General features: G+C 43.0%; 1 protein-coding gene across 3 annotated transcripts in view; it reads right to left on the reverse strand.

Annotated features, from left to right (window-relative positions):
* The window catches only part of LOC124551125 (caspase-1-like), a 148,872-nt gene that overhangs the window by 94,015 nt on the left and 42,703 nt on the right, over positions 1–12,154 (reverse strand). For 2 of the 3 annotated variants that reach the window (XM_047126094.1, XM_047126080.1), the window contains exon 2: positions 9,614–9,797. In XM_047126094.1, the coding sequence (XP_046982050.1) occupies positions 9,614–9,747 (134 nt within the window). In that variant the 5' untranslated portion in view covers positions 9,748–9,797. Of the gene's footprint in view, positions 1–9,613; positions 9,804–12,154 lie in introns of all 3 variants that reach the window. The other variant, XM_047126088.1, reaches the window with a different exon arrangement.

A 12,154-nucleotide genomic window follows, 5' to 3' on the forward strand; every position in this document is an offset into this window, starting at 1 on the left:
ATCTCTTCCTTATCGTCTCCTGTTTCTTCTTCTGTCACGTCATCAGACAAGCTGTCTTCATCATAGAGGCCTTCGGTTTACTGCTTCCACCTATTCGCCCTTCCACATTTAACAGGGCATTCCCATTGCACTCTTCATGGTACCACCCTTGCTTTTAATTTCGCCTAAGTTTGTTTCGACTTTTCTGTATGGCGAGTCACTCCTTCTGTCAGTTATTTCTGTTACTTCACATTATTCATGCAGCCATTTCGCTTAGCTTCCTGTTTATTTAATTCGTTAGTAGTTTGTATTTCTCTGTTCCTGAAGTTCCCTGAAAATTTGTGCACTTTCTTCTTTCGTCGATCACTAAGTAGTTCTGCTTTTAACCATGGATTTCTCGCAGTTACTTCACTAGCACCAAGTTTTTGTCTCCAACGTCTGTGATAACTCTTTTGGAATATGTCCATTTGTCTCTAAATGAACGGCCTGCTGAGGTTTTCTGTATTGCAATGTCTATAGACTCAGAGAACTTCAAGCGTACGATGTCTTCATTCCTTAGTAATTTCGTAGCTTATTTCTTCGATTCTTCCTGACTACTCTCTTAAACTTTACCCAACCCTTCATGATTACTAAGTTGTGATCTCAGTCTATATCTGTTCCTCGCTAGACATTATAATACCTGATTTCGTAATCTCCATCTGAATGGTTCAAATGGCTCTGAGCACTGGGACTTAACTGCTGTGGTCATCAGTCCCCTAGAACTTAGAACTACTTAAACCTAACTAACCTAAGGACATCACACACATCCATGCCCGAAGCAGGATTTGAACCTGCGACCGGAGCGGTCACGCGGTTCCAGACTGAAGCGCCTAGACCGCACGGCCACACCGGCCGGCTATCTCCATCTGACCATGACGTAATGTAACTGAAACATTACTGTGTCTGCAGGCCTTTACCAAGTATATCTACTCCTCTCTTCATTCTTGAACAGAGTGTTTGTTATTACAAGCTGAAATTTATTGGAAAACTCAATTACCCTTCCTTCTCTCTGATTTCTATTACCAAATCCGTATTCAAAATGGTTCAAATGGCTCTAAGAACTATGGGTCTTAACACCTGAGGTCATCAGTCCCCTAGACTTAGAACTACTTCAATCTAACTAACCTAAAGACATCACACACATCCACGCCCGAGGCAGGATGCAAACCTGCGACCGTAACAGCAGCGCGGTTCCGGACGGAAGCGCCTAGAACCGCTCAGCCACAGCGGCCAGCTAAACCCGTATTCTCACATAACCCCTTCTTCCACTCATTGCCGTACCACCGTGCTGAAGTCGCCCATGACTACTAGTTTTTCATGTTCTGAATTTCTGCCTCTTCATCTTCTGTTTGCGACGTTGGCATGTATACCTGAACTTTTGTTGTCGGTGTTTGTTGTCGATTCTGATGAGAATAACCCTATCACGGAACTGTTCACAATAACTCACTCTCTGCTCTACCTTCCTATTCATGGCGAATCCTACTCCCGTTAATACCATTTTGTGCTGCAATTCTTATTACGTTAAATTCGTCTGACCTGAAATCCTTGCCTTCTTCCCACTTCGCTTCACTGAGAATCACTATATTTAGACTGATCCTTAACAGCTCCCTGTTCAGATCTTCTAGCTTTCCTACAACGTGCAGCCTCCTTACATTTCACACATCGATTCGTAGAACGTTACCCTTTCGTTGGTTATTTAATTTTTTCGCATGATCACCTCCCTTTCGCAATCCCCACGCGGAGATCGGAATGGGGGACTAGTCCGGAATCGTTTGCCAATGGAAAGATCATCAAGACACTTTTAGTTTCAGGCCACATGTCCTGTGGATATACGTTATGTGTATTTAATGCAATAGTTGCCGTTAATCATTGGTGATTATTCCATTTTTCAGGGGCATTTTTCTACTCCGAGGGCAAGAGCTTGCTCCGAACCTCTGTCCGCTCATCTGCCCTCTTTGACAAGGCCGTTGGCAGAACGAGGGTGACTTGTTAGCCGCAAGTCTGTGGCCTCCCTTGCTGGTGGCTTTTATTCGAAATTTATGACCGAGGACGTTTTCATTACTAATGAGAGGCATTACCCTTAGACAACGCGTTCACTCTAAAAGTGATTAAAAACATTAATGTCAAACTTAAAAAAAATGAAGCCCTCAATTCGAAATCAGACAAGTGTAATGCTTCAGTTATTGCCATTAAGCGCGAACATGTAACAAAGACTTTAAAGTTTTTTGAGGAAACAGCATTTCAGGATCTAACGTGAACCCAATTCCTGCATTACGAAAAGAAATTAAATCATTTATTGGCGACGCTAAGCATTTCCTCGAAGCATTCCATAAAAAAACAGATAGTTAATATGAATTCACATGCCCCAAAACTGCACTCACAGTACAAAGTACATACGATTGCTTCATCCAGTTCGACCAATCACGAATAGTATGAACAATGCTAATCACAATTGGGCAAAATTTCTTAACTACAATATAAAAATGTCATTCGTATTTCAAAATATTTACTCAGTCACTAAAAACCAGCCTCTAGTAAATCAGATTAAGACCTTAGAATGCGGCCAAGATATAAAATAACTTTCATTCGATATTACCAATTTGAACAGCAATGTACCGGTGTAAGATGGCTATTGTTTGGTGATGTTGTTGGATGTGTTAATATTTATAAAGGAAAATGATATATTCGAAGAACTGCGGCCAGAGAAACAGTTGTTAAGCAACAGTATCTGTGTCTGTGTTGGCAGCACTGTGGAGTCGTAGAATCTTTGACAGTCGGTAATGGACAGCTGCAATTTACAGCAGTCGGATTTTTTTTCGTTGAGTATACAGTGTAATGCGTGGTCGCATTTTTGGAACTATGTGAGTTGCAGATTTATTACGAGGAGGAATGATGAGTCACAACAATGGCTGGATAGCATAAGGACGAAGAAAGGCTTTTGAAATGAAGAACAAGGTATTATTTGATGAGTTAAAAAGTTTGTTTTTGTAGATTTGTGTTGTTGGTCCATTCCATCCTCGTCACAGTCGTGTTTTTGATAATTATTCTACTGAACTGATCACCTGAGTTAATTTGCTGAACCGTGGAAGTTATCAGATTAAATGAATTTTCGTATTAGGGTCTGTAATTGTTTTCTTTGATAAGTTCCACTTAGAGGTTGTCATGTGTTTCTATGGCATTCTGTGTCGAGATGGCCCAACTGTAGTTTTTAATATATAGATGTTTCGGAGTATTACTGTGCAGGTGAGATACATAATACTTGACTGTTTCGTTTCCTTTCGGCAATGTAGGTTTTGCCATTCTCTTTACTTTACCAGGGTCATATGTCACTGCAGAAGTTTTCCTGCGTTTTCTTATAATGGTCGACATTACAATTGTCTTTAAATACAGTTACGATTTTTTTTTCAAACATTTTGCACTGACCAAGCCTGCTGAGCGTGAAATTATTGGTTTGCTTATTTATTTGCTTATGAATGAGATCGGTTTTCACACACACACACACACACACACACACACACACACACACACACATAGTATTATCTTCAATTTCATGTAAGTGATGTGGCGTTGTGCTCAATAGCGCACTTAGGTTGTCAGTTCACATACCCAGGTTTGCATTTACGATTACATGTGCACAAGTAACGGCTACTCACGTACACCAGTTCAAACCATCATCAAGAATAACATGTTGTTGTTGTGGTCTTCAGTCCAGAGACTGGCTTGATGCAGATCTCCACGCTGCTCTATCCTGTGCAAGCTCCTTCATCTCCCAGTACCTACTGCAACCTACACCCTTCTGAATCTGTTTAGTGTATTCATCTCTTGGTCTCCCTCAATGAGTTTTACTCTCCACACTGCCCACCAATACTAAATTGGTAATCCCTTGGTCTCCCTCAATGAGTTTTACCCTCCACACTGCCCACCAATACTAAATTGGTAATCCCTTGATGCCTCAGAACATGTCCTACCAACCGATCCCTTCTTCTAGTCAAGTTGTGCCACAAACTCCTCTTCTCCCCAATCCTATTCAATACCTCCTCTTTAGTTTTGGATCTACCCCTCTAATCTTCGCCGGCCGAAGTGGCCGTGCGGTTAAAGGCGCTGCAGTCTGGAACCGCGAGACCGCTTCGGTCGCAGGTTCGAATCCTGCCTCGGGCATGGCTGTTTGTGATGTCCTTAGGTTAGTTAGGTTTAACTAGTTCTAAGTTCTAGGGGACTAATGACCCCAGCAGTTGAGTCCCATAGTGCTCAGAGCCATTTGAACCATTTGAACCCTCTAATCTTCAACATTCATTTGTAGCACCACATTCCGAAAGCTTCTATTCTCTTCTTGTCCAAACTATTTATCGTCCACGTTTCACTTCCACACATGGCTACACTCCATACAAATACTTTCATAAACGACTTCCTGGCATTTAACTTGATGTTAACACATTTCTCTTCTTCAGAAACACTTTCCTTGCCATTGCCAGTCTACATTTTATATCCTCTCTACTTCGACCATCATCAGTTATTTTGCTCCCCAAATAGCAAAAGTCCTTTACTACATTATGTCTCTCATTTCCTAATCTATTTGCCTCAGCGCCACCCGATTTAATTCGTTTACTTTCCATTATCTTCGTTTTGCTTTTGTTGATGTTAATCTTATATCCTCCTTTCAAGACATTGTCCATTCCGTTCAGCTGCTATTCCAAGTCCTTTGCGGTCTCTGATAGAATTACAATGTCATCGGTGAACCTCAAAGTTTTTGTTTCTTCTCCATGGATTTTAATTCCTACTCCGAATTGTTCTTTTGTTTTCCATACTGCTTGCTCAATATACAGATTGAATAACACTGGGGATAGACTTCAAACCTGTCTCACTCCCTTCCCAACCACTGTCTCCCTTTCATACCCCTCGGACCTTGTAAGCCGGCCGGGGTGGCCGTGCGGTTCTAGGCGCTACAGTCTGGAGCCGAGCGGCCGCTACAGTCGCAGGTTCGAATCCTTCCTCGGGCATGGATGTGTGTGATGTCCTTAGGTTAGTTAGGTTTAATTAGTTCTAAGTTCTAGGCGACTGATGACCTCAGAAGTTAAGTCGCATAGTGCTCAGAGCCATTTGAACCATTTTTTGAATCTTGTAACTGCCATCTGGTTTCTGTACAAATTGTAAACAGCTTTCGCTCCCTGTATTTTACCCCTGCCACCTTCAGAATTTGAAAGAGAGCATTCCAGTCAACATTGCAAAAGCTTTCTCTATGTCTACAAATGCTACAAACGTAGGTTTGCCTTTCCTTAGTCTATCTTATAAGATAAGTCGTAGGGTCAGTATTGCCTCACGTGTTCCAAAATTTCTGCGGAATCCAAACTGATTTTCCCAGAGGTCGGCTTCTACCAATTTTTCCATTCGTCTGTAAAGAATTCGCGTTAGTATTTTGCAGCCGTGACCCATTAAACTGATAGTTCGGTAATTTTCACATCTGTCGACACGTGCTTTTTTTGGGTTTGAAATTATTATATTCTTCTTGAAGTCTGGGGGAATTTCGCCTGTCTCACAAATCTTGCTCAGCAGATGGTAGAGTTTTGCCAGGACTGGCTCTCCCATGGCTGTCAGTAGTTCTAATAGAATATTGTCTACTCCCGGGCCTTGTTTCCACTTAGGTCTTTCAGTGCTCTGTCAAACTCTTCACGCAGTATCATATCTCCCATTTCATCTTCATCTACGTCCTCTTCCATTTCCATAATATTGTCTTCAAGTACATCATCCTTGTATAGACCTTCTATATACTCCTTCCACCTTTTTGCTTTCCCTTCTTTGCTTAGAACTGGGTTTCCATCTGAGCTCTTGATATTCATACAAGTGGTTCTCTTTTTTCCACTTTGATTTTCCTGTAGGCAGTATCTATCTTACCCCTAGAGAGATATGCCTCAATATCCTTACATTTTTCCTGTAGTAAAGTAAAGAATACCTTTAAAAATGTATTTGTTGCGAACAAATTAGTGGTCTCATTGTTTGCTAGAAACAGTGCAGAAATACAATTACTTTGAATTTAATGGAATAATGTACAAACAACCTGACGGCTTTGCAGTGGGCAGCCCAGTGGCAGGCATCTTCGCTAATTCTTTGAAGGAAGAATTTTTCAAAAATTAATTGTTTTGTTAGTGTACGTTTTCAGTTACATTCTAGGTACATGACATTATGTCCGTCTACAGCAGACTTGACTACGAATTTATTTTAGCAGTTACTGCCGTTCCTTGGTTGTCGGTCTTCATACAGACAGCTCTGAAACATAGTTTTCCTCCTCTTTCAATTGTTTTTATTGTATTCCATGGCTGCTATTCCTGCTGTGTTAATTCTACTCATATTGAGCACTTTAATGCTTCATGCACTCGACAGATGATGTGTAAGAACTGTTGTTTCAACGTGCAGCATTTCTTGTATCTTTCTTTTATTATCTACTATTATACGTCCGTTATTTAGCTAGTTCTGTTGTAGTAATTATTTTCATTTGTAACATAGATGTTTTCTCGCGTGCCGCTCTACGGCAATCGCGTCCCAAAAGTGGGGCGCATTGCGCTGTTACCATCCTGTAGTGCTGTTACTGCGTCTGATGCCAGCCCTAGTGGTTTGCTTTGCTTATGCTTTTAACACTGACTTTACTAAACTTTTATTGAATGGACTTCGGCACTTCAGTTTATATTGTTTTATTACCTCTCGATGCGATGGAACGAATGTACGTTATGCATATTTGTTATTCTGATATGTTGATTAATTTTTTATAGGTAATTGTAGCTCATTATGACGAAGATGCCCTTAATTGGTACAGTCTGCAGCTCGCGGCCTCGGGGTCGCGTTCTCGCTTCCCGAGCACGGCGTCCCGGATTCGATTCCCGGCGGAGTCAGGGATTTTCACCTCCCTCGAAATGACTGAGTATTTGTGTTGTCCTCATCATTTCATCATGATTCATGCAAGTGGAAAGATTGGACTGATGAAATATTGGGAATTTGTACGGGGGCTGATAACCGCTCAGTTGAGCGCCCCACAATCCAAACATCATCATCGTCTTAGTTGGTACCAAAACCAGGTAAATGAAGTAAAATTTGTGCAACCGGTTGGCTGTTTTCCCATCAAACCTTCAAGGCCATCCACGTTCAAGATTGTTGTTTTGAGAAACCTTCAGCTCGTCCGATTGTAGAAAACACAAACCGACAAAATTACACTTAATCTGCAATTGCCGCCATACACTGCCATGTTGACGCAACGGTCCAACTACAAATCGATTGGACCAAACAGACACAGAAAAACAAATGAACGCACCAGAGAACAACCTATGTTGTAAGAAGTAAGTAAGTAGATAGAATTAAACGGAAGAAGGCAGATCAAGTGGCTCGAAAGATGGACGGTCCAATGAAATTATTTGTTGAATTTCTACATATGTACATGTTCTCTCGGTATCATTGTGAAGTGTATGCCAGGGGACGATTTTCATTTTGGAGCATATGGTGAGCTCGAACTTAACGACGTATCGCAAACACAAGGGCCTTCTCCCTGCCAGCCAGCGCAGATTCCGCAAACGTAGACCTTTCGAAAAGAGATTTATTGTGTTCTCACGTGCTCTCACTGGGAAGCTATGAATAAAGTGAGACGTAGTATCTCTCCACTTCCAAGTAGCGTTTGAGTAAGTACCACATCTACGTATATTATCGAAAGTATGATCGTACGGGATACCAAGTGTAATGTGGCACTGTATTAAGGATTTCTGGCTAGGAAAGTCCCAGGGTGCTACGTCGTCTGGAGAGACGTCGGTAGATGTTGACGTAACTCGAAGCGTGTCCCAGGGAAGTATGTAGGGACGCTTAACGTTCATGTTGCACTTTAGCGACCAGACAGACACTATTAATTGTAAGCTCAAACTTTTTCAGATAATGAAATTATTTGCAATGAAATGCTATGTTAAAGAAGCTGTAGAAATAGTGTCGAATCTTGAAAATATTCCAAGGTGATGCGACGATTGGCAACTTGCTTTAAATGTTCTGGATGAGCTGGGGAGTTTTCGTGGGGCAAACCACGCCCTTGAACAGCTTACAATGACACATCGCCTTGACAGAGACCAATAACACTGTCAGACTATGTTTAATGTATGCAAGTTTGACTTTTAGAGCGTAATCTGTCAACACCACATGGTGGTATTCCCAAAAACATTCAACACATCACTTTACCCGATGATTGGGTCGCCGAATTTTTCAAAAGTCAGCATATGTTTTGGAGCTTACTTAGCGGCTGAATGCTCCGTACAATCTCATGCCAAGACCACTTTAATTTAAAAACGGCTGAAAGCCAATAACTTAAAGCTCAACCAAAATCAGAAATTTAAAAAGCAAAGTCTTATCTAAAAACAGTTCCTTAATGAGGCTGAGGGCCAAAGAATCTGATACATTAAGAGCAAACAACTTAAATTCAAAATCGGCTGAAGGCCCGTTACTTAAGACTCAATATCAGCGGTTTAAAAAGAATACCAATGGCTTTACATAAAACAGTTCTTAAATTATGCCGAAGGCCCAAACCATCTGACGCCCTAAGGGCAAAACAATCTTAATCTAAAAATCTGCTAGAAGCCATACAAGTGCAAACAACAAGAACAAACAAGAAAAGGCAGTACACCCAAGGGCGCTCAGAAGTTCTCAGGGTCGGCCTGGAATTCAAACACAAATGCTCACTTAGGTGAGACAGGCAGTCGGCCCAACTATTGTCGATCTGACGACAACCCAACTGACAGACAGTCAACGGACCCACTTACAGGATAACCTCCGCTTCACCTGACTATCACACAACAGGGAGTTCAATGGAACAACGTAGAAGGTATTGGCGCCCACAAACAATTATGCATTGACCTGTCAAACTACACACCATGCTGGACAGCGACAACACGATGACGAAAATACACTGCCTGAATTTACATCAACGGCTAGGGCAGGTAGCCGGAACGTTAACTTCCACAAGGCAGAAGATTCCTCTGGTGCACTTTTGTTAAAATAACCGAGTACTGTTAAACTCCACCAGAGGGTGGCTAAAATTTGCCAACTTGAAAATACACGTTGTCGCTCGCGGGAATATCCCAACAGCCGACTACGAACTCCAAACGACACAAAGTGAACAGTCATGACTTGCTGGTAGATTAAGTCAAACTCAACTTTCATGTCCTGGATCGGTGAGCCACGAACCTCGTAGCAATGGGAAAATCACCACATATTCTGACACCACATAGAGGCCACCAGCGGGCCCGGCCAAACTACACGCCGCGGAGATTTCCTCGCTGCTCCACACCAACTGCCCAACTGCCCGCACACAGCCCAGATAGAAACTACAAGCGCCAGGCCAAAGATAGTCCAAGGTGCAAATATAGATACACACTGCTGATGCCACCCGTGGAAAAAGAGGATAACAGCATAATCGCAATAACCGCGGAAGACTGAATACACAATAGCAACCAAGGTTTAATCCAACGCATAGCGTGAGCCATCCATGGCTCACAACTCATCACGGCGCTGCTCTGATTACAACTACCTTTTCATGTTGTGAGCTAAATTTTGCAAGCAATACCCATAGTCTGCCTACCTGGTGCCATCGTGTAAGGTGGTGACCGCTTCATGCTGTTCTCTGGGTTTGGCGTGATCATCAGATAGCTTTGCCAGTGAGTCTTCTTGTCTGCCTCCTTTCAACTCGCTGACCTGGACACTTATTTCTTCCATCACACGGGGATAAGAGTACCTGCTTCAGAGACTCGTTACCTCGTAAATACCTGAAACTAAAGAATGAAATGTTGCTTTTAATGCAGAAAACAGTTATTGGAAACCAGCAACAAAATTCAGCATAACATGCTAGTGCGAACTCCTGTTTCCGCGAATACTTACTTCCACATCTTTTCAAAGCCCTCTGTCCAGCTGTACACACCATGTTATCCTCCCTAACTAGTAGCTACTGACATCTATGTTTGTAGGGGCCGCACTATACAGTGTGTGGCAGAGGCTCACACCACACCAGTTCCATTTCTCCTCTTGATGTTCCTTCTGCGAATCGTGGGCGGGAAGAACGCTGTTGGAATGGTTCTGTATAGGCCCAAAATTCTGTTGTTGGTCTATCTTGATCATGCCATGTGAAGGACAAAAATTCATCTGAAAATTTTGATGGTCGCAGAATGAGAACATATATTTGATTCCAGTCGCTCTCAAGCACTTCAGGACAGCTTTGTGAGCTGTGGCGTCAGAAAATCACCTCCGTCAAATAGGATAATTGTCTTCTTTCTCACCTCTGTTGTAGCCTGGTCGCCCACCCAAATATGAACGGTTTCGACACGCTCGTCATTAAACTGACCAGTTTGATTAGTCAACTGTTTCCTCAAATTTCAAACGAAATGTCAGTATCTTTAAGCGCTGCTTGCGTTTACCTCCCCAGAAGGGTTTTGTCAAAATGGGAGATAGCTCGCAACGTTAAAAGGTTATATATCATACTAACTGGATCCAAGATAGGAGGAAGGGAAGTATTGGTCGTTAATTTTAATCTATTTATTGCAGACTGATTTCAGCTAATGTGTAGCTGTCTTCAGCGTAGTTACATTCAAGCCATGATGACTCATCTTAAATAAAATGTCAGTACGCCAAAAAAATGAGTTTAGCGGGATGGAAATATAAGCAGCAACCTCAGTCAACTGTTTGTTATCTCTAATGGCAAGGTTGTCCTATGTGCGATTTTACAGTAATGTTCAGAAAAAAACATGACGCCTTGAGCTACTAGAGAAACGTAGTTCATATTCACAAGACAGGTACGTTAGCACGTTCTGCAGAAATGATTAGCATTTCAGTCACTTCTGTTGAGAATATGTCCTGTTGCCTAGTAGTCACAGGGTCTGCCGTGGGCCCTGATACACTACTGGCCATAAAAGTTGCTACACCACGAAGATGACGTGCTACAGACGCGAAATTTAACCGACAGGAAGAATACGCTGTGATATGCAAATGATTAGCTTTTCAGAGCATTCACACAAGGTTGGCGCCTACAACGTGCTGACATGAGGAAAGTTTCCAACCGATCTCTCATACACAAACAGCAGCTGACCGGCGTTGCCTCGTGAAACGTTGTTGTGATGCCTCGTGTAAGGAGGAGAAATGCGTACCATCACCTTTCCGACTTTGATAAAGGTCGGATTGTAGCCTATCGCGATTGCGGTTTATCGCATCGCGACATTGCTGCTCGCGTTGGTCGAGATCCAATGACTGTTAGCAGAATATGGAATCGGTGTGTTCAGGAGGGTAATACGGAACGCCATGCTGGATTCCAACGGCCTCGAATTACTAGCAGTCGAGATGACAGGCGCCTTATCCGCATGGCTTTAAAGGATCGTGCAGCCACGTCTCGATCCCTGAGGTAACAGATGGGGAGGTTTGCAAGACAACAACCGTCTGCACGAACAGTTCGACGACGTTGCCAGCAGCATGGACTATCAACTCGGAGACCGTGGCTGCGGTTACCCGTGAGGCTGCATCACACAGGAGCACCTGCGATGGTGTACTCAACGACGAACCTGCGTGCACGAATGGCAAAACGTCATTTTTTCGGATGAATCCAGGTTCTGTTTACAGTATCATGATGGTCGCATCCGTGTTTGGCGTCATCATGGTGAACGCACATTGGACGCGTGTATTCGTCATCGCCATACTGGCGTATCACCCGGCGTGATGGTATGGGGTGCCATCGGTTACACTTCTCGGTCACCTCTTGCTCGCATTGACAGCACTTTGAACAGTGGACGTTACATTTCAGATATGTTACGACCCGTGGCTCTACCCTTCATTCGATGCCTGCGAAACCCTACATTTCAGCAGGATAATACACGACCGCATGTTGCAGGTCCTGTACGGGCCTTTCTGGATGCAGAAAATGTTCGACTGCTGCCCTGGCCAGCACTTTCTCCAGATCTCTCACCAGTTGAAAACGTCTGGTCAATGGTGGCCGAGCAACTGGATCGTCACAATACACCAATCGCTACTCTTGATGAACTGTGGTATCTTGTTGAAGCTGCATGGGCAGCTGTTCCTGTACACGCCATCCAAGCTCTGTTTGACTCAATTCCCAGGCGTATCATGGCCGTTATTACGGCCA

The sequence above is a fragment of the Schistocerca americana genome, chromosome 1 (genome assembly GCF_021461395.2).
Source record: "Schistocerca americana isolate TAMUIC-IGC-003095 chromosome 1, iqSchAmer2.1, whole genome shotgun sequence".
In the NCBI taxonomy this organism is placed as follows: domain Eukaryota; kingdom Metazoa; phylum Arthropoda; class Insecta; order Orthoptera; family Acrididae; genus Schistocerca; species Schistocerca americana.